Genomic DNA, 26,171 nt, shown 5'->3' on the forward strand with positions numbered 1-26,171 from the left:
TGCATCCCACTGACTGCTGCTGTCTGCAGCAGTCACGGTGCAGCGATGCCGTTCGCTCCATGAATGGATTTGCATTCATTTTCACATTACCATTGTTGACCGACAGTTAGAAAAGTGCTGGCGTCTGCTTCCTCTGTGTAACCTCTGTGCTTCTGCTTCTGCTGCTGCTGCTGCTGCTGCTGCTGCCACAGGCTATGGTGGACACTGTGAATAATTTGCTGCAACCGCGAGCCCAGGCGGCGTGGAGGGAGCTGCCCACCAGCGAGCAGCTGCACTCGGCCACTCTGCTCCTCGACACTGTGGAGACCGGCGCTTTTATGTTGGCTGACAACCTACTGAAGACGGACACTGTGCAGGAGACCACTGACAACATCCGTGAGTACATTCTCTCAGTTCCCTCTCTGTCTCTACAAAACTCAGTCGGAACCTGCGACTGTCAAGGAGCATGTTGAGATGCCCTCAAGCAAGGCACTTAACCTCCATTTGCTGCGGTGATGCGACACAGTGGCCGAATGTCGAAGGCTGTGGCTGCACCCGTTATGTCTTAGGTGTTGAATTGTTAAAGTGTGAAATGTGGCTCAGCGGGGACAGGAGCATTTGAAAGTTTTGCTGACTTTACCTGAACGGAGGGAAGGCTTTTCAGAACGTGCCCTGGTTTTGGCAGAAGTGTGGTTCTTAGATTTCTTTTTTTTTTATTTCAGTCTTTAACAGATCTTATAACAACATAAAGACCAGCTCAAAGATCTAAGAATATGATGTAACATCCCAGTAAGAGGCAACGCTGACAGCAGGCATTACTGAAACGCCTCACATCTGTTTTATCACGCAAACGAGAAACAAAGTGCGCTATTGAACTTCAAAGTTCACTAGAAAATCACACTTCATGTGTGCAGTTACACACGCAAACATAAACACATTCTATATATATATGTATATATATATATGGAAACATGAAGTACTATAATCCTGAAGCAGAGCTGACGTTAAACTTGTCGGACGGGTAGCCAACGCTAAAATCTCACACAGCATAAAACATCACTACAACAGTCTACTGCGTTATGAATTTAAATGTTTGTCATATTATAGATCTGGAAGGTTTTTCTAAAAGAAAAACAAACCCGAGGCCGTGGCGGTGGAAGAAGATGTGCATGTCGATGTTGCACTGTGGTGTAAAATATTGAATCATTTGTGAGTGTGAGCAGAAACAGAACAGAAACCTGTTAACCCGTAATAAATAAATTAAGAAACTAGGATGTCAAAGATAACCGTGTTATTTTCATGCACGATCAATGTTTAAAGTCTCGCACGCGTGCAGCTTGTAGCCAAGGTTGATTGGTTATAGCAGAACAGTATTATTAAAAAGTGGCAAGGGCAAAATGTAGAACACAATTTGAATTTGAGGGAATTTAGTCATCTCACAACACTTGTAGCACAGTGCCAACAACATACTGCGCAGTCCTTCTGTCCCTGACTGGACTCCAAATAACTGTTGCAATCAAGCGGCAACCTCCGTGGCTGTGAAGTGAAGCCAACGCGGACAAGTGCTACAAACTGCAGTTCTTCAAACGTCCACTTGAGGCTGGTTTCAGAAGTGAGTCAGTCTCCATAAGTCCCCATGTCCAAATGTCCAACTTCTCAGCAGAAATAAACATGTTTACAGCCTGGTACAAAAAACAGTTTTGGTCTCTGTAGCTAATTTCCCCGTTCATGACAACTGTACTGAGGGTGAATTCATATACAACTCACCTGTTCAGGTTATATTAAGGCTTAAAGTTATGCAGGATTAAGAGCGTGGACCATTTGATTGACAGGTAAGTATCATTACTGATGGCTCATTAGAGCTCCCGGACGTCATTTGGCCAATGATCCACGCCTTTGCCGATATTTAGATTAACCAGGATGCGGTACATCCCACATGGATTTGGAAACCTATGGGTTTACCTATGGTATACTGTCACTGGTTGCAATACTTTTTTAAAGATTTTTTTAGCCTTTTATGCCTTTAATGATAGTACAGCTGAAGATAGACAGGAAGCAGAGAGAGGGGGAGTGACACGCAGTAAATTATCCGTCCGATGCGGGATTCGAACCAGGGCCAGCTGCAGCAAGGACGATAACCTCTACACACGGGGCGGCCGGTCAACCCACTATGCTACCGACTGTCACTGGTTGCAATACTTTAAGCTTATCCATAAGGGTACTAATTACAAATTACATTTAGCATTAATATCTCCAGAAACGTCCAAAAAGAAAAGAGTAACTCAAACAAATATGGCTGTGGGATGAGATGATGCAAAACTTCAATATTTTGCATGAGTTCACAAAACAGCACGCACGGCAGACTTCATGTATTTACAGTTATTATGTAGAGCGAGCCGTGGCTGTCAAAAATAGGTCATGATGAAGAGGTCCAGGTTGCTGTGTGAGGGTCAAATCCACAGAGACCTGTCCTCATCTAACAAAACGCTGAAGAAAGAACTTCCCTGGAGGCCTGTGAGGCAAGGATGAATTGTTTGCCAGAGACAATCATTTTTATTTATTTCTCCCCGCCGTCTTTTCTCTTCCCTCCACTTTTAGGCCGAATTGACAAAGCAGAACAAAGCTAGTTATTATGGCGTCGTGCACATCGCTCTCTCTCTCTCTCTCATCTCTTCTCATCTTCTCTCACTGATCCTCTCATCATTGGGCCATGGAATGAGGCAGAGATACTGGAGAGCGGAAACAAAAAAAAAAAAAGCTTTTCATGCCTTCAGATGATGACATGTATCCGTGAGTTTTTCCGTTTCATCCGCGCCCAGACCGGCGAGTTGCGCTCACTTATGTTTCCCTTGATTATCCGACTGTTTACTCCCCTTTTTGATTTGAAATGTTCCTGCACATCATCTCCCACCCATTACTAGGACTCACTGGGCTTGTGTGCTGCTCAGTCGGAAGATGAAAAGTCACGAGGAAAAGCGAGCATGAGTAAAGAGGAAGCCTGGATGAGTGCGTGCTTGAGGGTGATGGTGGAATGTCAGATGATGCTCTGAGGGTTTTTTTGTTGTTGTTCACTTTCACATCAGTAAGCAGAGAAATCACAGCTGATAACATTACCGCTGACAGTCTGTCCTCACAACACCATTCAGATCATATCTGCTCTGATTTTTTTCCAGCGCTCCTGAATGCACCACCATAAACACGGTTACATAAAGAGTCACGGAGATGTAGGCTACCGCATCTCTCAAGAACTTAAAACAGGAAATCATCTTTTTGTGGAAATTTTTTTGTCTCCGCATTCCCCCATCTCTCTCTCTCCCTCTCTCTCTCTCTCCTCTTTTTTTGTGCTGTTAATCTTCCCTCCCAGCTAATCCAGTGGGCAGATCCACCGTGATTATCTCTTCCCTTTATTCATAACCGGCCTGATACCGCCTCTCATCTCTTCTTTCTCCTCTCCCATCCTCACTTCTCGCTCTTTCTCTCTCTTCCTTTTTTTTTTTTTACAAGTCTTTCAGAGGAGAGCGAGCGAGCGAGCGAGCGACGGGAATAAATTATTTTGAATGACGCATTTTAAAGAAGCCGCTGCAGCTACTGTAGGTGATATTATTGTGTTGGATCGTGGATACGTGGCACAGCATTAGGCAGATGAATAAATAGTGTTATTATTAGAACCAAAACAGTGATTTGAAGGGATAACACGGCGGTAACAGCGTGCGCGTGTGATAACGATAATGAACAAGTGTGTTTCTTAGGAGGAGGATTGTCATGACAAGGATGCTTTAATTAGATTAGACTCAGCGTGTTTTCATACCCCGCCGCTGCGCGTGGGCGTGGATGTGTGTGCACGTGTATGTGTGCATTATGTGTGTGTGTGTGTGTGTGTGCGCCGAGCTTGAACGTTTAGTTTTGGCAAGTGAGGATACACTTAACCAGTGTTTCTCTTTCCTCCTGCCAGTATTTGCATATCAGTGTCTGTGTTTATGTCTGCCTCACTCACTCTCCCCCTTCCACTTCCTCTCTCCCAGGCCTCGGTATCTCTCGCCTTTCCGCCCTATCTTTTGTACTCCGCGAGAGAACATACTCTCCAACCTATCGCCGCTCTCAAGTCCTCTCCTCTCCGGCTCGTTTCCCATCCCTCATCCACTCCGCTCCTCTGACTACCCGCTTTATTTATTTCTCCTCTCCCCAGCACTTCTCCCTGACCTCCTCAACTTCCTTTCCTTTCACCCTCTTCTCCTCCTTTCACTGCACCTCCTCCTCCTCCTCCCTCGTTCCCATCTCAGCGTGTCCTTGTGTTGTTTTGTTTGATCGGGCGGGGGGGGGGGAAGCTGTTTTCACTGTGTCTAAATCAGCGAAATCAGTCAGAAGCACGAGATAGCAACACACCAAAGGTATAATTAGTTCTTAATTAGAAACTTTATCTAATACATTACGCGGCCGTAATCAGGAACGTACTAACGAACCTGGATGGTAAATTAGATTCTCACAACACAAGAGAGAGAGAGGCTGGATTATCTACCTCGATGTGTTGGACCAGTTGCCTGGAGACATTGTTGCCTTTTTTAGTATAAAAAAAAAAAAAAAATCCACATTATTTCACTTTGATGCACGTCAGGCTGTTTTTTCCTCTCCTCCATTTTCTTTCTTTGTCTTAGAAGAAACTCGAAAACTGTTTCAGGATTCAGGCGTGTGTTCGACACACGGTTATTACAAAACAAAGCTGATGTAACGTGCTATGCTATGACTTGACATCAGTGTGTGTGTGTGTGTGTGTGTGTGTGTTCCAGAGCTGGAAGTGGCCCGGCTGAGTACGGATGGGAACCTGCAGGACTTGACGTTCCCTCAGTCAGAACTACACGGAAACTCCATCCAGCTGTCGGCCAGCACTCTCAAACAGCACGGCCGAAACGGTAGAAGAGAAATCTCATCTTCTCTCTTCCTCTCACTCTCACCATGAGGTCCATGACCTCCTTCTCCTCCCTCTCTCTCTCTCTGTCTGTCTGAATCACTTGCAACTTTTTATTTCCTCCCTCTCACTGTTTTTCAGTCTGGTTTAAGCCGTCTCCTCCTCCTCCTCCTCCTCCTTGATGTCCCCGTGTGTCTCCTCTCTCACAGGTGAGATCCGGATGGCCTTCGTCCTGTACAGGAACTTGGGTTCCTACCTGTCCACGGAGAACGCGAGCGTGAGGCTGAGCAGCGAGGCGGTTTACCCTAATTACTCGGTTATCGTCAACTCCCCGGTCATCACGGCGTCCATTAACAAGGAGAGCAACAAGGTTTACTTGTCTGAGCCCGTGGTCTTCACTGTGAAACACCTGCAGGTAAGAGACGCGTAAGGTGGCGACTTACTTTCTGTAAGTGATAAAAACTTGCTGTGAGATAACGAGAGAGGTCGATGTTATTCTGTATTTTGTGCATGTCGACAAATCCTCTGAAAAGACCAAAAACCAGCAATTATTTGAACCTAACAACTGAATAAAAGCTGTAAATACTTTTTTTTTCTCTGTGCCATGAGCCTCGATTATCTCTCGAAAAGTTCAAATAACACATAAATATTGATGTTCCTTTATTAGAATGAACATTGGCGCTGTAGTTTACTCTGATTCATATGTACATATACACCGTTCTGGTGCTTTAAACACTCACTAGAGCTCCAAATGTGTGTTAATCCGCCACTGAAAATAGTTCCCCGGCAAATACACTCTTCTCTTTCCTCCCGTCCGAGTGATGTTTGCTAAAATCTACAGTGGCCAACTGTTGTAAGAAATTAAACCGGCCCGGGAAAGTCGGAGAGCATTGATGAATGGACTAATTGTTGGTTTTGGCCTTTTCGTTAATAACAACCGTAGATGGCGATAACCAGAGCTGTCGACTGTCAGACTCAGAAGTTAAAACGTGACACTGAAAGTACCAAAAACAAGAATTAGTTGAAGCTACAAACTAAACAAAAGCTCCGAATACTTCATTTCTTTGGGCCTTGATTGTCTTCCAAGGATTAAAAAGACAAATAAATATTGACGTTCCTTTATTGGAATGAACATGTAGTGTACTCTGATTCATCCTCACCGTTCTGGTGCAATAAACACTTAAACTTAGAGCTCCAAATGTGTGTTAATCCATGGCTGAAAATAGTCCCACAGCTAAACACACTCTTCTCTTTCCTCCCGTCTGAGCAATGTTTGCTCCAATCTACAGTGGCCAACTGTTTTAAGAAATTCTATTTGTGACTTGTCTTTAAAGGCTTTTGTCTTCATTTTTGTCTCGAGGCCCGAGTGCCGCAGACAGGCCGGGGAAGTCGGAAAGCATTGACGAATGGACTAATGCATTGTTGGGTTTTGGTCTTTTTGTGGGATTTGTTGACAATATATAAAGAAAATATATAGATTTGTGAAAGGGCAATAACCAGAGCTGTCTTTTGTTTTGACCCGCTGAAAATAAGATAGAGACGAGCGTCGCCATACAGCTTGAATGTGTCATAATCATGCACCATTCAAAGTCTAAAGTCCTTGATTGTGTAAAAGTTAATTAAGTTTGAAAAGAAAATGTAAAATGCTCCGTCACTTATGGTCCTTGTTGCCAGATATGAAAGCGACTCGCTCTGACGGAGACGGGACTCGATCTACGTCTGTAACTCCACGTCGCGTCTGTCGCGGCGCTCGTCGACGTCGTGCTGCTCAATTCAAACAAAGCAAATGCCCGATCCAGTTGGTGGTCCAGCTTGTTGGCAGGGAAAAGATCCTCGCTGTCTCACTTGCTCATTTTTGAGAGTAACTTTAACAAACCCAGCACACACACACACACACACGCGTGCGGCTTCATCAGTTTACACAACATGAGCAGCTCCTCCACGCTTGCCGAATCTCGCACAACAAGCGTGGACGCAGCGCTGTCACCTCCTGCCACCGCGCCGTGTTTATTTGTTGCTGCGCGCCGCGCTCTGTCCCTTCTGTTTGTTGTTGTGTTGTGTGTACTTGACTCCCTCTCTGTGTTTCTTCCTCTCCGTCCCTTTTCCTCCACCAATTCCTCCCACCACTTTTCTCACTTTTTTTTTTTTTTTTTTTTTTTTTTTTTTTTTTTTTTTTTTTTTGCCCCCCCCGCCACTCCATGTTTCTCCCTCCCACCTCCTCATGACTAAGTATCCGTTCTCCCTGCTCCTTTCTAAATTTCTTCCTCTCTCTCTCTCTCTCTGCCTTTCTCCTCCCTTGCCCCCCTCCTCCTCCTCCTCCTCCTCCTCCTCCAGCATTCGGAAGAGAACTTCAATCCCAACTGTTCATTCTGGAGCTACTCCAAGCGCACCATGACGGGATTCTGGTCTACGCAGGACTGTCGTCTGCTGGGCACCAACCGCACACACACCACCTGCTCCTGCACACACCTCACCAGCTTCGCCGTGCTCATGGCCCACGTGGAGGTCAAGGTAGGCGTTTATTCTCCCGCGCCTGCCTGCCAAGGCGGGTGGGGATGGGCAAGATCAAAAGGGTCAGTTGTTCATCATTTGATTAGCGGTGGCTGGCAAAGCCGGTCAACAGATTCTAAACACGGGAGGGAGGAGAGGATGAGAAGGAGACCACGACATCTGGATTCTGACTCTCCAGACTGTCCGGCACTGAGTAATCGCACATGGCAGGAGAGACTTCACAAGTGAGTCCGTCACGCTCGATGATGACGTTGGGTTAAAGCGCTGCAAACATTCAGTGTGTGGAGTTCTGGGTGACCGGAGCCAAAACAGACGTTTGGATTTATCGTGTAAACATACATCAGAGACAAAAGATGCTGGAAGTGCACGTGCCTCGTTTATTCTGATATTAATTATCCGGATAAAGCGTCATTGTGTGTAGGATAAGCACCTTTTCCTCCTCGCATGTGACTCTGAAAACTGTGACACCCAGTCTCTCCCTCTGTGGGCCAGAGGATGTGTGTTACTTCTAAAAGGGTCATAGTCAGGGGCTCGCCTGGCAGCCCTTTGTGAACACAGCGTGGGGGTTTGAGCAGTAGATCCATCACAGGAGTGCTATGTTGAACATTGCTCCGGCTGCCAGCTTGGAGGACACTGATGGATAGAGCCAGCACACCTGTGCAACGCAGCGTAACGCTGTGGCCCTGAACGCTCAGCGACACACACAGCCAGACTCAGGGACGGGAGGGGCGGCGTCGGCATGACTCATGTATGTTTCTATCAAACTAGCTGTAAATATCTGCTCTCTCTCTTCCCACAGAAGGCTGACAGCATGCACGACCTGCTCCTGGACGTCATCACATGGGTGGGGATCCTGCTGTCGCTGGTCTGCCTGCTCATCTGCATCTTCACCTTTTGCTTCTTCCGCGGGCTGCAGAGCGACCGCAACACCATCCACAAGAACCTCTGCATCAGCCTGTTCATCGCTGAGTCACTGTTCCTGGTCGGGATCAACAGGGCGGATCAGCCGGTAAGCAGTCACACAGCACGCCTGCGCCAACTGATGCTAATGAAAACAAATATTTTGCACGCAGGCCTACATTTCAGAAATTTGGCTTTTTTATTATTATTATTTTGTAATCCGTGCTGCGTTGGCAGAGGCCTGGCATCACCGTGCACTGACCAGCGCCACCGATCGTGCTGCATTGTTGGCAGAGTAAATTGTGAAATGTTTACTGACTCGCTGTCAGCGGTTGACCACGCCGCCGCTACATGAATGAGAAACAGAAGACTGGATGCACGCGGCGTTCCTGGAATAAATGGAAAACAGAAGTTTTGTTTTTTTTTTTTTTTCTGGGTGGCTGTTAAACAAATCATATCTGTTTATTCAAACCAGCTTTGGATTATTCAACTTTTTTTTCTCTTTCTCTCATAAATTGTGAAAGGAAAAAGCAGGAAAACCATTTTTTTTTTACTGGCATTGTTTGGACTGCAAATGCTCAGTTTTCCATGAGATCATTACTACGCTGAGCTCCGCAGATTAACTGTGTTACAGTTTGTGGCTAATTCGGAGGGAGGATTTCCAAGCAAAGCAGAAAACAAGACAAAAACATTGCTCTGACGTTAGTCTGCGAGCACAATTAGGCTGTTTCACTCGTTGAATGGCACATGAACCTAAAAATAATAAATATGTAGAGTCCAAAAAAACTAATTAGCCTGTTCTTTGGTCTGTTCCCAGCTGCAGCAGAAAAGATTTACAATGCACAAAGTCCGTAGTATACAGACTTGGCTTATTAGATAATGTATTAAAGCTTACATAACTTAGCTGATGTCTATGCTATGCTTTAGTCTTCACTTGCTTTCGTTGTCATATCCCCCCTCTCGTGCTACAGTAGCTGCAATCTATCTCTCCCCTCGCCCAGGGGAATCCCGCCGGCTGCAAGGAAAGGATGTTTAAAACAATAAAACTTTCACAAACAAATCCCACATGAGGCGGGATGGCGATTACGGGTTCGACATACATTATCCGTTCCCATTAGAGCGCTGCGTGACACGGGAACGCGAGCACATCGTCACTGAACTGTAGGATTGCCTCGTATGAATCCGGGCTCTGTGTCGTTAACACAATTGTGGCCTCTCATTCCTTTTTGAAGTGATTTTGCAACGCTCACTCTGGATATCGATCATGAAAGTGCCAGCAAAGTGGTCTCACTTATTTTGTTTATTCGGGGTTCTTATAAAAAAAGAAAAAAGAAAGAAGAAAAAGTTGATGCTTTGTAATCAATCTTTTTCAAGCGGCTCGTGAAGACTAGAATTTCTCTTTGTGACACAGATGCTGCCAATAAATCAGATATAAAATAAGAGATGTCACATTGTTAGTGTTGTAGAAAAGCTCATGCTCAGGGTCAGCCCAGGTCAGATGATGCATGTCGACGTTCAGACGAGCCTCTGGGTTTATCCTGGGTCGCCGTGTTCGTCGCCGCGTCCGCCAACAGGTCATCCAATGTACTGTCCAATGATCCTGCCACGCACTGAAGCACCGACCGCTCATGAATGCAGCATCTCCACGACCATTATTCCCGTTGTTCGAAGCTCTCCCTGATATGTGACATCTTCCTTACAGCAGCAGGTCGACTGTGCCGAGTGCAAATGACGCACTGAACAGTGGACGTCCTCCCTGCAGCCACTGAAGCTCGTGCAAATGGGGCTAAAGTAACTTCACCAGTTCGAGACTAATTGGTCATTTTCTGTTTTTCTTTCTTTCCCTCCACTCCCACCGTCCAAACTTTATCAGATTGGGACTTTCTGTTTCTAGTTAATGATGCATGACCTCCACCGCTCATTTGGAACCGTGTTCAGCTATCGCATCTCTCCCAACTGCAGAAGATTAATAACTATACAGTAACTACATCTACGGCTCTATGGAAAAAAACTGATCAAACAGAGCCATTTGTTAGTTAACAGCCTGTGGCGTTAGTTATGGAATTTTCTCTCCTTAGGTTACACGAGGTCACGTGTAGGCCTCGAGGTCCTCGGCAGTATTAGTTGTTTGGCTTTGGTTGAGAACAGCAGGTGCCAGTCTATGTCAACACTGAAGAGTCGAAGAGACCGGTCGCTGCCTTCATAGACATAATAGATAGCTGGCTGTTGACTCCAATCTGTGTCTCCAGACTAGAATATGCTGACAATAACACCTGCATGGGTAAAAACATTCTCTTTGACTAATTCTGGGCGTGTAGTATTTGTGGCGTTATCTTGGGGTTTAAAGTCGATCCACCAGGATGAGTTGGGCAGAATGTGAGACCGACTCAGGCACTTCTGATGAACTTTAAGAGTGTCTCTAATTCAACACCAGAGGCTCCTAAACACTTTGTTCCTTCCTGACCTCACCATTGACCTTTGACTTCAGCAGTTTCTCCACAACAGTAACGTTATCTTGTGAATAGTCGGTGTGGTTTGGTGTAGAATACAGTTGTGCTCACACCCCTGATTTCTTTTATTTAGCGATAGTGGTCAGATGAAGACATTTATCATAAAAGAATTGAACTTCATGGTCGCAACCACAAACTCTAAGTCAACAAGGCCTGTGATGAAAAGCACACCGTCCCTACTGTGAGTGTGTGAGCTACAGCGGCACGGGACATTTAGTTCAAATCGACAGAAATGTTATTAGAAAACATCGGAGGACAATTTGAATTAATCGCCCCCCTCGAAAGCTGCGCATGGGACGACGATCCTGAACACAAGGCCACAAGTCGACCCTCCAGTGGAAAGAGAAAGAGTGACCATCACAGTCTCCTGACCTCAGGATCATCGAGACACTTTGGGGAGATCTCAGACGTGCAGTTCATGCAACACAACCCCAAGAAGAATCCACAACTAGCACAAGACTGCAAGCTGTCATTGATGCTAAAGGGGGAATACACAGTATTATTATAGAAGTATTATAATCTGAACCCACAAAAACAAAAAACAAAAATGTTTTTCTCTTGCTCTGGTACACATTTTACAAATTCTGCCAGCTGTACAATTCAGACACATTGGATTATTTTTGTGTGTTTCACGTGTTGTTGTGCTGTTGTGTTAAAGAGAACACCACACATGGAACAGAGCCGAATCAAACCCGATGACACCTTTAACAAACACTCCTCTAGAGAGTTTTTAAAATCCACCCAGCTTTTTTTTTCATCCCTAATGATTTACAAGTGGAGTTTTTGGCTCAACTCTTCAGGGTCCACATGGTCTGCATTCCAGTCACAGCCCGTGCTGTACGATCCATATGGTGTGCATTCAATACGCCAATCATGGATTAGGACTAAACCTCACTTGGACGCAACGGTTAAACAGAAAAAAATCGTACGCGTCAGAGTCTGAGACGAGGCGTTCTCCTTTTTAATCCCTCTGGGCAAGGTCACCCGAACAGAATCAGCACGTACTGTACGTCTTAAGTGGTCTTACTGTACGACGTGTTCCCCCGTAACTCAATTTCAGGACGGCGTAGACGTCTCGGCGCTTGTCTCTTCTTCATGTGCGAGCTGTTTTAATCGTTACAAAGTTCATGTCTGTCTGGGAGGAAGTGCTCAGGGCTGTTTGCCTTCATCTCCTCCATCAAGACGCCTCGGAGCAGCCTCGGGCCTTAGCGTCCTGCTGAGCGTCTCAGTGAGAGAACATTCCAGCGATCGAGCGAAGAGACAAAACAAATTTGATCGGATGTGTTTTTTGACATTGAGGTGTGTGTGTGTGTTTTGTCTTCGTCTGTGTGTGTGTTCGGGGAGGGATGGAGCATGTCTCTCTGCATGTATGTGTGGCGGCGCCTCTATTTGTCCTCCCGTTAATTACTGGTGACTATTTGTGACCTCCATTAACATCCTCGGCGTCACTTAGCTCGCAGCCGGTTAAGCCAGTAATTCCAGCAGGAAAACTAAATGACTCCGCATAAGCAGCTTTTTTTTTTTTCATACCTGCATGTGTGTGTGTGCATGTGTGTGACTCTGTGTGAGTAAGCGACACTGTGCGATCATTAGAAATGGAAATGAGCGACTCCCTCGCCCCCTAAACTCATTGTCTCTCAGACATTAGGTAATTGTCTCTCGCTGCAAACCTCTTCGTTATAAAAGTCTGTCTGTTCGCTCTCGCGCTCAGTGATTTAGGGAGCGACTCTTTAAATTAGAACATTGCCGTGAACGTGACGGGCCTCTCTCGCCTTCTTCTTCTTCCCGTTGCCTAAATTCTTAATGCGGTTTTTAGGTTTGATACCCCTTCTTTCATTCTCCTGCTGTTTTTTTTTAACTCTCACAGGCTGTTTTATCATCTCCGACTCTTTTACATCCCTTTCATCCGTCACCGGCTACTAATAATGTGATTTTTTTTTTTTTTTTTTTTAGAAACCCATTCACTTGCTTTCAGTGTGAATGTACACATAAGCCCTTGCAAGCAGCAGTGTTCTGATTTTATTTGATATTTGACAAGAAGACTGAAGGAAGAATTGTTTAAAACATCTAAACTGATGCTCCTGCTGCTTTTCTTCCAACCCCCTTTTTTTAAAAAATGTGTAAAATCTCATGTGCGCTTTGTCTCTTTCAAACCAAATCTGCTGAGTCATTTTTGCACTCTTTTTTTTTTTTGGCATTGACCAAAAAAATCATATTGTATTTTCTAAGTGTTGCCAAGTCGCTCGCCCACCTCGCCTCCACCTCTTCTCCGCCTCAGCCCCTCTCTCTCTCTCTCTCTCTCTTTTTTGAAAGCGCTCTCGCTCCTTCTGTTTGAAAATGCGGTCAATCAGCCGAGGCTGCAGGACCGACTCGTCACTTCTATTTTCTCATTTATCTCCTCAGATGACTGGTGTAGAATGTAGACGCCGGGTAAAGTGTGAAGGAGGCTCGACTAATATTGCTATCTTGAAGTGATTTTGAGTCATTCTGTCGCCTGTAATTGCTGTCATAGTATACTATGATTGTGAGATCCCTCTATTTATATTTCCTCTCGCTCTTCAAGTCTATTCCAGCAGTGGCAGACCAATTTTTAATCCCTCACATTTCCGTCCTTATGTGGATATGATAAATGATTACTTTCTGACTCATAGCCTCATCACCCGCTGTGCTTGTGTCCTGTCTTTCTCATCAGTTTCCAGCAGATTAAATATTTTCCTGTGCATTACTGTGTTACTGTATTTAAAAAAAAATAAATCCTGGCCATCTTTTCTTTCCCACACCAGATTGCCTGTGCAGTCTTCGCGGCCTTGCTCCATTTCTTCTTCTTGGCAGCCTTCACCTGGATGTTCCTGGAAGGGGTGCAGCTCTACATCATGCTGGTGGAGGTGTTTGAGAGCGAGCACTCCAGGACTAAGTACTTCTACCTGGCAGGATACGGAGTACCTGCTGTCATAGTGGCCGTCTCCGCTGCAGTGGACTACAGGAGCTACGGCACCGACCGAGTGTAAGGACAGAGAGACGGGCGGCGGGGAAAGCGTAGCGAGGAAAAAAGGAAGGAAGGATGATGGGACGAGGGAGGGAGGGAGGAAGGAAAGAGAGACGGGGGGGGAGGCTGGAGTGCCTGCTGTCATTTTGGCTGCGTCTGCCACAGTGGCCCACTACAAGCTGTGGCACTTCTGAAGCGTCAATACAGAGAGAGTTGAGAGAGAGAGAGAAGAAGGGGGGAGGAGGAGGATGGGGACCGGCACGGGGAGGATGCACCACAGAGTGCCTGCATGAGCGCAGCAGTGACAATGTGCGAATATGGAAGGATTTAACAGGGCGGGATGGAAGGAGGGAGGGAGGGGGAGCAGATTGAGGGAGGAAAAAAAAAGGAGTGGTTTAAGTGTGAGAGTGTGAGAGTGGAGGGATGGAGGCGTCTGTCGGGGTGTGCACACTTCCCTGGAGGAAGTGCAGAGCAGCGAGTGGGATAGTGGGATGAGGACATACATTAAGCACATGGTAACGTATTCATGCATGCTTGAACTCGTCCAACCCGAGACTCGGGGTGAATCCAAGAAAAGGCAGCCGGCACCTCATTCATATGAAGCGTATGCATAGTTAGGCTACGTACAAATACACCGGAGTGAATATAATAACTCTTTCACATGCGTGACGTGTCCACTCCATTCATGCTGGGAGATGATGTATTGTATTCATACAGTACATATGCATATTATGTGCATATGCTACACAGTCCTCTCTTCCATCCTCGGACTCTTATAAAATCATAAAGAGGGCTTTAACAACGTTTATGTTGCATTTTAAAAAACTCGGATAGGAGAAATCTCTCCTCCCTCACTTGCTTATAAATGAGCGCGCTCCATATGGAAAGTGGAAGACGACAAGACACTATAGGACCGTTAAATGATTCACGCGCTCACGTGGCTCTGCTGCTCTCGAGGGCCGCTTGTAGTTCAGAACCCGCGGCTCTCCACTCGCTGCACATCAGCTCAGAGAGGTTTGAAGACGGGATTTAGCGTCGTTTAACCGTCAAGCCACACCAATCCTTATGCCACTTAGATCAATATTTCATGGCGGGGATGATCATTAAAACATGAGCGTCTGAACGCCGAGCTCCGGGTGAATAGGCAGACTGCATGTGGTTAGCCGACATGCTCGGAGACAATAGATGTGCTTTAAGAGTAAAACTGCAAAAATGAAGCGACGACACAAACCGCCAAAAAGATTCAAACAATGTTTAGTTTAAAATCATATTTCACCACAAACAACCAATGATTTTACTTTTTTTAAATCGCCGTATCTCTTATGGATTTGTACAGAAGAGGATTAGGGCCGCATGTGAGTTCTGACTTTATTCTCAGAAGAGAAAAAAAGATTTTTAAAGTTCAGGAGTCGAAAATCAGAGTTCTAAAGTCAAAATTATGAGAAAAAAAGACAAAAATCAGAGTTTAAAAGTCGAAATTATGAGAAAAAAAGTGAAAATTCAGAGTTTAAAAGTCAAAACTCTGAGGAAAAAGTAAAAAATCTGAGTTTGAAAGACAAAAATCTGAGTTTAAAAGTCAAAATTATGAGAAAAAAATGTCAAATTCTGAGTTTAAAAGTCAAAAATCTGAGTTTTAAAGTCAGAATTCAGGGAGAACAAAGTCAGAACTCAAACACTTTGTTCACGCGTGGCCCTGATCCTCTTCTGCAGAGATCTGAAAGAAGTGGAGTTAAAGATTTAAATAGCAAAGTACGTTTTCATTAAAAAGCAGAAAATAAGTTCTATGACTCATTTATCAGTCCGGGTCTCGGAAATGGCACCGTTTATCATGTTTGACATAACACATCGAGACAAAACCTCTGGAAATATCATCTGCCATCCCTGCTGTGTCACCTTGTCACATCACCCCCATTCTCTCCAGTATTAGCCAGTGGCGCTGAGTCTCATTCACCTCCCATAATGAAGGTTGCTATGACTTAGCAAAGGAGCCCTAATGGTGGCTACAGTGACACAGGCAGGGACCCATAATGGAGGGCTCTCTAATGTGCTGGAAATTGAAAGATTAATAATTCAAAAGCAGCTGGTCATGAATCAGTCGGCCATTCTTGCTCCAGCGGTTTTTCTCTGGAAGCTTTTTTTGCTGCAACCTGTCGGGTCCGACCTCAGTGGAGGGCACGATTTGATTTGATTTTTTTTCCTCTACTTTGGAAGATGTTTGGGGAAATATGATTTAACATACAGCCGTATATATCTTTTACTACCAATGCTGAGCTCGTGGTCACAAATGACTGTGTGTGTGTTCATGCATGTCTCCTGTCTCTGAATGTGAATGTGTGTATTATATATATGTGTGTGTGTGTGTGTCCCTCCTCTCTCCTTTAACCTCACCGCAGCCATTCCCAGACTCCATAAATAGCTCGGTATGAGGGCTGCATCCATAACTCAGTATTCAAATGAACGCAGCCATGTCATATTTTCGTGACCGCGGGATCTGCGTCATATATCTGCACCCTGAGGGGGAGGTAAAGGTTTATTTATCACAGGTCGCTGTCTGCCCCCCCTCTGTGTGTGATGTATGTTCGAGGTGTGTGTGTAGTCTGTTTCCTTCAACCTGCAACACTTTTCTCACTGTTCTTCATCGCTCTCACTTTTTCACCCTCGCTCCTCCTCCATTCCTTTTGTCCTCCCTCCATCAGGATGCGTTTGATTTACTGTACGTCATGTAATGTTCTGCTTTTTGTGTGTGTGTGTGTGTGTGTGTGTAACTATGATGCATGCCCTGTCTGCTGATGGTAAATCCTTCCTACCCTACATCCATCTGAGACTGGAACATGTTTTTAATCCCTGTGCATTTCTTCTTCTCTCTGTTTCTCATGCATGATGTCTCTCTCTCTCTCTCTCTCTCTGTCTCTCTAGGTGCTGGCTGCGACTGGACACATACTTTATCTGGAGCTTCATAGGCCCTGCCACTCTCATAATTATGGTGAGATATATATATATACACACATGCATGCTCACACACACACACTCTTGACGTAGCCCGGCTGCTACGTGTTCGCGCATCAACGACAGGTCACATTAAGACGTTCATTAATCTCCCACAAAGGTTTGAAGGTTTGCCTGCGCTCCTCAGCGCTGTGAGTGGAAGCAGGAGGAACTTTATGTGTCGGTTTAATAATTCCCCCTCGTGGATTTACTCACAAGTGGCCACATGTTCCAAACATAGAACGGAGGTGGTCTCCGTGACGTCACTCACAGGTTATGGTCGCCTCCCTAGCTGATCCAAAAGCCCGATTGGAGCTGAATGAAGCCACCTGTAACGGCACCCACTCGTCAATCAAAGCGTCCATGCTGTTAATCCTGCATAACTTTAAGCCTTAATATAACCTGAACAGGTGAGTTGTACAGTGGTCCCTCATTAATACATTCTAAAAATAACCCACAATAAACGAAATCCGAAGTAATCCGCTTTATTTTTTACAATTATTCTACATGTTTTAAGGCCGTAAAACCCCTAACCACACACTTTTATACACTTTTCTTAGACAGGCATTAACATTTCTCTCTTATTTAAACTCTCAAAGTTCAAACTTTCACAGATTTGACAAAAATAAGACAATACTGTATTAGTAAATGAAACCAAAGATCAAAACCTGTTTTCAAGCCCAAACATTTTTGACACATTTAATTTTAATGATCAATCTACGAGGTTTGACACATAAGAAATTATTACGAGTAACTCACGCGTATTTCACAGTTCCTCTGACGGTGCCTCTTTAAATTTGTATGTAAATCTGGGTAGCCGAACGCATTTTACAGTACTCCCTTAGCCAATCAGGACGCCGAACACAATGCGCGTTCATACTGTACAGTACGCTGTAAAAAAAAGCAAAATTACACTAAAAAAAATCCTCAAAACAACAAAAGTATATAAATTCACCCTCAGTACAGTTGTCATGAACGGGGAAATTAGCTACAGAGACCAAAACTGTTTTTTGTACCAGGCTGTAAACATGTTTATTTTTGCTGTCTAACATGGGGACTTATGGAGACTGACTCGTTCTGTAGCCAGCCAGCGTTGGTTTCACTTGACGGCCACGGCGGAGGTTCCAACAAGCTGTAAATCTCAGAACAAACCGCTCAAACAAACTCGACAAACTTCTGTTTGTGCTCTTATTATTTGTTGATCCGAGGCGCCGCGCTCGCCACCGTATCACAAAGCAGAACCAATTACACTTTAAAAAAAAAAAGAAAAGGGGAACACAGTCAATGAACTGTGTCGAAGAATGATGTGTCATCAGTGAGAAAACTGTTTTGAGGAGCAGGTACAGTCATTAGACCTCAAACCAGTGAATAGAGTGAGATAACTAGGCAGCATTTGGAAAGAATGATGTTCTCAATTAGGCGGAAGTCGGCGTGCACGCTGACGCTCTGTACTCATTTAAGAAATGTCAGGCGGGCTCTCACTGATCTAACTGGGGCAGTAACTGGAGGTGGTACAGTTGGGACTACTATGTTATGACTCCGCGTGCCCATCGGTAACATATACAGCCTACGAGAGCCCGCACACCAGTCCAGACAGTCATTATTAAACCACCCTATCTGTGCATTAAAGGGGCCAATCGAGTAGACGGCGGATTTCTATTGTAACAACGATCCTCAATGGATTTAATGAGTGCTGTATTTTCCCTGATGCTCGAGCCGCTGTATTCGAGCACATAAAGGGCTGTTGATTGTGGGCTGATACTGTGTCCCCCAAGCCAATTACTGCCTGGAAGGGGAAAATGAAATGATATGCACTGTGTGTGAGTGAATTGTTGTGGTGACATTGTGTCTTTAATTAGGCTCGTTGCTGCAGAATATTAACTTGTGTACGTGTGTGTGTGTGTGTGTGTGTGTGTGTTTCAGCTCAATGTAATCTTCCTCGGTATTGCTCTTTATAAGATGTTCCATCACACGGCGATTCTCAAACCAGACTCCGGATGTCTGGACAACATCAAGTAAGTACATGTGCGCACATGCGTGAAGTCGCCGCCTGGATTCGAGAGCGGGGTGTGATCATGCATGCCTGTGTGTGTGTGTGTGTGTGTGTGTGTGTGTGGATTCCGGGAATAATTCAACATTTGGTGAAATACTTGTTTCCTTGCAGGGTGTTAAATGAGACGATTGATAGCACTCTCATGTCTGTGTGTTGAAAATGTTTAAAATGTAGCCGGAGCCGGTCAGCTGAGCTTAGCATAAAGGTCCAGTGCGTAAGATTTAGAAGTAAAAATATTCATTAGTGTGTTTTCATTAGTGTGTAATCACCTGTTCTCGTCTTAAAATAAGCCCTTTGTATCCACAGTGAGAGCGGGTCCTCTTCCACGGAGTCGTTCATTTTTGTACAGTAGCCCAGAGCAGACAAACCAAACACTGATCTGGATATGGCCTTTTGCTTTTAATGTGAATTTCAACGCCACAGTTTTTCCTGGTAGAAGAGGGTGAGGCGTGGGAGCAGTGTTAATTTCGTCAGATGAAATATGTTCGTCAACGAGCCTTTTTTCCCTCGACTAAGACGAGACGATACAATGTTCTGAAAACACTGACGAAAAATGTGCCAATGTGCGTTTTTGTTGACGAATAAAAACAAGACGAAAATGTCATGCAAGAACAAAAACGTCCTGCTTGTTTTCGTCGACTATATAAGAAACAAAGCAGCATCCAGTCCTGCTGTCGTGTTTGTGCCAGCACTTCTTTTACTGTAGCAACGTCACGGCCACACGTTTGAATCCTCTTGCTGCTCTCACACCTGTGGCTTGGAAACAAACAGGAAAGAGACTGGACGTGTGGTCCCATTTTTATTATTTAGAAGCAGAGAAAAAGTCTGGGAATATGTGCAGGAAGAAAATTGCTGGTAAAAATAAAAATACCACCAACCTGAAAATTCATTCAATTCAATTCGATCAAGACATTTAATCGATGTTAGCTGTGGAACACAAGTGAACTGGAATTAATAAACCAAAAAAATATTCCTGAAATAAAAATAAAAAGACTCAAATGTTTTGACTAAAACTTTGAGACTTTTAGTCGACTAAAATATGATGAACAAAAATGATTTAAAAGTGACTCAGACTAAGAATAAACTTTGACACAAGACTAAGACTAAATTAGAAAATGGGTGACAAAATTAACACTGCGTGGAAGAGGCTTAAATCCCGCACACTGGACCTTTAAAGACTGAAAGACAAGGGGGAATTATTTATCAGCCACTGGAGAAAACCTCCTGTAACGCTGCAGATTGTTTTTATTCATGGTTGATTTATTCATCATTGTTTATTCATTCATCGTTGCACTGCAGAATGCAACTCGTAGAACCTTTATGCAACGCAATAAAAACAGTTTCCAGTCATGCTAAGCTAAGCTTAGCTGGCTCCACATTGATCCTGCAGATCTGAGAGCGAGTCCGTCTTCTCTTCAAACGCTCGGCACCAAATGTCGAACATGTCCATCCGCCTCTTTTCTTTTCTTTTGTGTGTTCGCACGTGAAGCACATTTCCCCCCCGTCGTCTTACATCATTTCAAGACGCCTCTTGATGAATTGCTGTTATTTCCATTCATGTCTTTTATTGCTCATATCAGCCTCGGAGAATATCAGTGAAATATGACTTCATTTCCAGCGAACACTGAAATCTCTCTCTCTCTCTCTGCTAAGCTAACTAATCAGGATTGTGTTATTTTCTCGTTGCAGCGCGGCTCGAGACACAAAAGGCTTCGGTCTAATTCAAACAATATGCCGTGGCTCGCAGCTCGACGCCTTACAGAGCGAGGCGCGGCTCCGAATTTAGAATGTAAAAAACACCAAAAAAATAAAAAAAATCGGGGCTCGCTCTTTTGATTTATCGTTTAAGCATTGCTGCCAGTAGGATCTTTTTATGGCGGCGGCTTTAAGGAGGACTTCAAGTGAGGAAATAAGAGAAGAGACCAGCTGATGTCTGATTCAGCGCTCTGCAGAATGTAATCAATGAGAGATGGAAATCAAAGAACGATGGAGAATATGATGCTTTTTATTATTTTTTGTTTCCTTTTTTAATGACTTTCCGAGCACACTGAACAGATTTTAATCTATTTCACTTCATTAGTCGTGTCTCATAGTGCTTCACTGACTTGTTAATCACCATCGTGCCCTTTTTTTTTTTGTCTTATTATTTCTCCTTCCTTTTTGTTTTCTTTGTCTCTCTAACTCAAAGCCATCACAAGTTGTCTTTGTTGTGGATTGGCTCCGGTAAGGCCGCCCTCCAATCAGGATGCCTTCCGTCTTTCCTTCAAGACATTCTGATTGGTTTGCTTGTTGTCCTATTTGTCCGTAGACTAGAGTCCGTGCGTGTCCCTGAATTAACCGTTAACCTGCCTTGTAAAATGGATTACTTGTTGTGTGTGTGTGTGTGTGTGATTTGTGAGCTCCCGTGACCTATACACTAATGCGCTATTGAAATATTATAATGGTGAGAGATGTGAATGAGGGGAAACTGAGCTGAGAGAAATCCATGACTCGAGGGAGCACTGGAGGAAGAGTTGGAATGGAGGGATGGAAAAGAGAGAGGGATGAGTGTACCCTTTATTGAAGAGGGTCGTCAGACGAGCTTTATTGGAGGTTCTGTCTCGCCTGAATGGTGCCACAGAGGGCAACATCCAATCAATCACCTCGGTCTCACTCACTTACTCGCCTCCTCTTTCTCCCTTCCTTCCTCCTGACTCTCCTAATATCTCCCCCCTCGTTCCCCTTACCCCATTTCTTTGTCTCCGCGAGAGGTGATCACCGCCCAGCCAGCCAATCAAATTAACAGCCATCTTCGCGGCTGCGTCAAACCCCCTCCGAAAAACTGTGACCTTTTAGTGGGAAATGTCATTTATAATGGCTGTAATGTCCGTCTACTTACTGCCCGGCGGAGCCACTCACATGGACGCCCAGGGGAGGGCTCACGGCGCGTACACATGCCTCCACACGACCGGCTTCCTCTGACATTCGGCCTTTATGACTCACTCCCGCACGGGCTTTATTTGAAATGGAGGTTCACGGCCTCCACCGAAAAACTTTTACTAGATCAAATTCCATTAAATTGTTATAGTCACAATTGCACTAACAGACTTCAGCGCCCGCTTTTGTCTGCGAAAACTGCCTTTAAACACTCGTGCACGAGTGAGTGAGTGAGTGATGGAGTTTGGATGTAACTTTGGAATAAAAAGTCTCGACTTGCTTGACTTTCTGGAGACTAACTGCCGTCAGATAGCTTCTAACTTCCCCCTCCGTCTCCTGAGACGGCAAATAAATGAGCAAATCCACTCTGCGCTCTCGCTTCTCTCACCCTTTTCGTAAGAGTATAACTCTTTTCTGGCCGAAATCCCACTGTTTTCTCCATCCCACTCCCACAGCGTTGGGATTTCAGATGAACCCTCTCTAACCCCGTTCTCCCGCCTCACGGTCCCACATGCATCAAACTCGGCTGAATAGCTTTTTTCTGATCCCGGCCAAAGAGACAAACCTCTCGTGTTATCCTGCTTAATGAAACTTTATAATACATTACGTATTATGTGACATAGCAAACAGTGATTAAGCATTTCTTCTCCTCCTCCTCCTTGCAGGTCTTGGGTGATCGGAGCCATAGCCCTGCTGTGTCTGCTGGGCCTGACCTGGGCTTTCGGCCTCATGTACATCAACGAGAGCACGGTCATCATGGCCTACCTCTTCACCATCTTCAACTCCCTGCAGGGCATGTTCATCTTCATCTTTCACTGCATACTGCAGAAGAAGGTGAGGGGAGACAAATTGAAAGAAAGACAGACAGAAATAGACAAGGCAGGCAGTGACGGACAAACACACTCACACACACACACATGCATGCTGGCATTGATCAGCAGGTACACCAGAAATATCTGCAGAGCTGTCACAGGTTTGATTGGTCACTGGGTAACCCTTCCTCTCGTCCTCTCGCTGTCTGTCTTGCCTCGTGGCAGCAGGTAACAAACTGAGCTGCTAGTTTTACAAGGTTTCTGTCCCCCCCCGGCAGAAGAGACTTTTTTTTTTAAATATACATATATATCATCCTCGGGCAGGGTCATCAGGCCTGAAATAGCTTGTTCGAAACTTGGATAATATTTAGCTGTAATTGTTTTAAAGTCTGGACGCACGCCGAGGAAATCTATGTGTGTGTTTTGATGTCGTGGTTACGGACACACTCTGATGATTTAATGCATCAATCTCTCTCTCCCCCGAGATGACCTCCTTTATATGTTTTGGCCTTGAAGGATTAAAGGCATTTGTGATTACATATGTTCCACTTTCTTTATATATATATATATTTGCATTACATGATGGCTTCCAGGGGGAGCCTACACATCCCGGGATATTTTTACAGAGTCTCCCACACACTGTCAGTGCCTGGGAGTAGAGAAGAGGAGTATGATATGGAAAGAGAAATTCATCAAATGCTTAATACTCTGCTCTGGCTGCGGTTCCACAGAGAGTTTTTTAAATGTACGACCACTAAACAAGCGCTGTGTGTGTGTGTGTGTGTGTGTGTGAGTGTGTGCACGCCGTGCTTAGGTATGTGTTAGGTCATGGGATCGGGTATCCTGAGAGATGTGTCCTCAGAACAGCGCTGAAGGTTTTCTTTGGCCGCGGCCCAACACGGTTTCTCCCAAGATGCATGGGAGCAACTCACCGACACAGCTGTTCAAACAGAGCATGTGGCAATACACGACTGGCAGTCCAACAAGCTTGTTAAAAAGCAATTACACTTCTATTTGTTCTAACTTGATTGGGATCTAAATGCAGATGTTCTGTGTGTGCAAGTGCATCGTATGTCTCCCGAAGGAATATGTCCATTTCAGACGGATACGTGGCGGTAATAACATTTGGTTGGATGCTGATGGGGGAGGAGGCGAAAGTTTATGAAGTTAATCCGTTAATGTCTAAATTTTTATGAAGCATACGGAATTTGACTAAAAGAAGAAGTTAACTGGGGACGATATATCGAATTAAGTCCTTTACAGTCTGTCATCTTAAAAATATGCTTCGGTCTCAGTCTCCGCTTCTCTCTCCGCTCCAGGTGCGTAAAGAGTACGGCAAATGCCTGCGCACCCACTGCTGCAGCGGCAAGAGCGTGGAGACGTCCATCTCCTCCTCCAGCAAGACGACCACGTCGCGGACACCCGGCCGCTACTCCACGGGCTCACAGGTGAGCTTACCTGCCTGCACACCCGGACGCTACAGCACAGCAGACTCTCAGGTGAGGCCGGAGCACGCCATGAGGGTTTTTTATCGCTCCATCACTTTCAACTTTAATTTAGAGTTGGTGGTGGCGAGACGCTGATTGAGTCAGAGTACAGTATGCGCTGATTGAACGTTGAAACCCTGACTTCCACCTTGACACATTGATGCTGACATGGAGGTAGATGGAGAATGAACGGCACTGACGGGTGATTATTTCTCCCCACCTGTTCTTCCCTCGCTGGTCGTCGCTTTGCTTTTTCCTTTACTGCCTCTCCTGCACTAATTTGCCCTTCTTTTGCACATCGTGCCCCCATATGTTACGTTTCTTACCATATTTCTTCCCCTCCCTCCCTGGACTTGTTCCTATTCCTTCCCTTCATTCCTCCTCCCCGTCATTCCTGCAAACTCCTCCGTGTCTTTGCCCGTACCACCTCTCCCTCATTCTTCCCCTCTCCCGCTTCCTCTCTTCCTCTCTCCCGTGTACAGAGTCGCATCAGGCGGATGTGGAACGACACCGTGAGGAAACAGGAGTCTTCCTTCATCACTGGAGACATCAACAGCTCTGCCACGCTCAACAGAGGTAACCACGGGACACCTACCCATTTGCATCCTCATCACTGTCACCATATCTGCCTTATTAATAGCGGGGAGGCTCGGGCGGCACACGCTGTCATTTAGTAAAGTGGTAGGAGTCCAAACTTCTGATAATGGTTCTGTGTTCTCGTCGAGGAGGAAGATTAGCCGAATAGAGAGTAAATATCACTCACTGCTTCTTCCCTGCTTCAAAGGATGACATTACAGGAGGGAGAGATATGCGCAGACGCTTGTCAAAACTGAAACATCAGCCAGGTTTGTGGCCCCATTATGAATCCGCACGGCGCAGAGCTGCATTCGGGCTTCTGTACCTCCTCAGATGATCGTCGTCCTTTGAAGCAGCCGCGGGCGATAAATCCGTGAAGCTGAAGCACGTCTGCAGGTCCTGAGCTTTTCATCGACGCGCCGCCAAATCGCGAGAGAAGTCGCTTCCAATCGCGTGCAGGTCTGCTCTTTATGATATTATTTACAGAGACCTAACAATCCCCACCATGAGCAAGCGCCTGGCAACAACACCGGCGTCAAACTTCCTTTAAGAGGCAGAAAACCTCAAAAGGAGCTCGTGGTGGGCGGCCATCTGCCGCGACCGGTTGAGTTTGGAGAGAAGGGGAAGGCGATGGCTACTTTATTCTGATTATATGATAAGTTATGCAGCATTGGATTAAATAATAGATCTTTTAGGTGCAGTCACAGCTTCCATAATGCACCGCGAGTGTTTACACCGCGGCGCTGGTGATGCGACGTGTTTTCCAACCTGAGAAAGTGTGTTCAGCCTCTCGTTACGTGAAGGCTGCTCCAGTTTCTCTGCTTTTAAATGAGCGTCATGCTCAGTTCACTGTGTCCCCGCTGGATTCTGAGCTGTCTGTCGCCGTCCCTCCAGAGCAAGCCGCCATAAGAATGGATTCCATGAGCGCAGCTGTCTCAGGGCGAGGGTAATGAGGACATAGACACCGAAATGGCCAGACATTTTGACACACACACACACACACACACACACACACACACACACACACTGCCATTTGTTAGTCTCTAAGTCGAGGTGTGGCCCTCACTTCCTTCAGGCCACTAATAAGCTGTTAGCATGACAGATTGATGCTAAAGCAGACACGGTGTGTGTCAGCGCCTGAATTATCACACACTTAGTGAGGCAGGGCTTAAGACACCCCACCGCCACCTCCTCCTCCTCCTGCTCCTGCTCCTGCTCCATCACCTCCTCCCTCTCTCACACACACACACTTTAAAGTGTGGTGCAGAGAGCTACTTAGCCCGTAGATTTGAAACGACTGCACGCCGTGGCTCAGTGAAAAAGGTCGGGTGGAATAAATTGGCGGAGGACTGACCCGAGATTTGAAGAGAGAATGACTTGGAAGTCTATTTAAATTGTTGCACTTTATTTTGTGCATTGTTCACTATACTGGAGTATATATATATTTATATATATTAACCAGAGAATCATCAGTATTCCCCTCTCTCCATTCTTTCTCATTTATTCTACCTGGAACTTTATTCCGTCGGCTAAGATTCAGGCTGCAGGCCTTC

The 26,171-nt window shown here is 45.3% G+C and overlaps 1 protein-coding gene across 9 annotated transcripts in view; it reads left to right on the forward strand.

Annotated features, from left to right (window-relative positions):
- The window catches only part of adgrl3.1 (adhesion G protein-coupled receptor L3.1), an 88,968-nt gene that overhangs the window by 56,278 nt on the left and 6,519 nt on the right, over nucleotides 1-26,171 (forward strand). For 5 of the 9 annotated variants that reach the window (XM_027282319.1, XM_019256381.2, XM_027282320.1 and 2 more), the window contains 11 exons: nucleotides 192-375; nucleotides 4,764-4,886; nucleotides 5,092-5,297; nucleotides 7,217-7,393; nucleotides 8,193-8,402; nucleotides 13,587-13,807; nucleotides 16,706-16,772; nucleotides 18,698-18,789; nucleotides 22,409-22,577; nucleotides 23,875-24,054; nucleotides 24,525-24,618. In XM_027282319.1, coding sequence (XP_027138120.1) covers nucleotides 192-375; nucleotides 4,764-4,886; nucleotides 5,092-5,297; nucleotides 7,217-7,393; nucleotides 8,193-8,402; nucleotides 13,587-13,807; nucleotides 16,706-16,772; nucleotides 18,698-18,789; nucleotides 22,409-22,577; nucleotides 23,875-24,054; nucleotides 24,525-24,618 — 1,723 coding nt within the window. The remainder of the gene's footprint in view (nucleotides 1-191; nucleotides 376-4,763; nucleotides 4,887-5,091; nucleotides 5,298-7,216; nucleotides 7,394-8,192; nucleotides 8,403-13,586; nucleotides 13,808-16,705; nucleotides 16,773-18,697; nucleotides 18,790-22,408; nucleotides 22,578-23,874; nucleotides 24,055-24,524; nucleotides 24,619-26,171) is intronic. The other 4 variants (XM_019256380.2, XM_027282321.1, XM_027282322.1 and 1 more) reach the window with 1 other exon arrangement.

The sequence above is a fragment of the Larimichthys crocea genome, chromosome X (assembly GCF_000972845.2).
Source record: "Larimichthys crocea isolate SSNF chromosome X, L_crocea_2.0, whole genome shotgun sequence".
In the NCBI taxonomy this organism is placed as follows: domain Eukaryota; kingdom Metazoa; phylum Chordata; class Actinopteri; family Sciaenidae; genus Larimichthys; species Larimichthys crocea.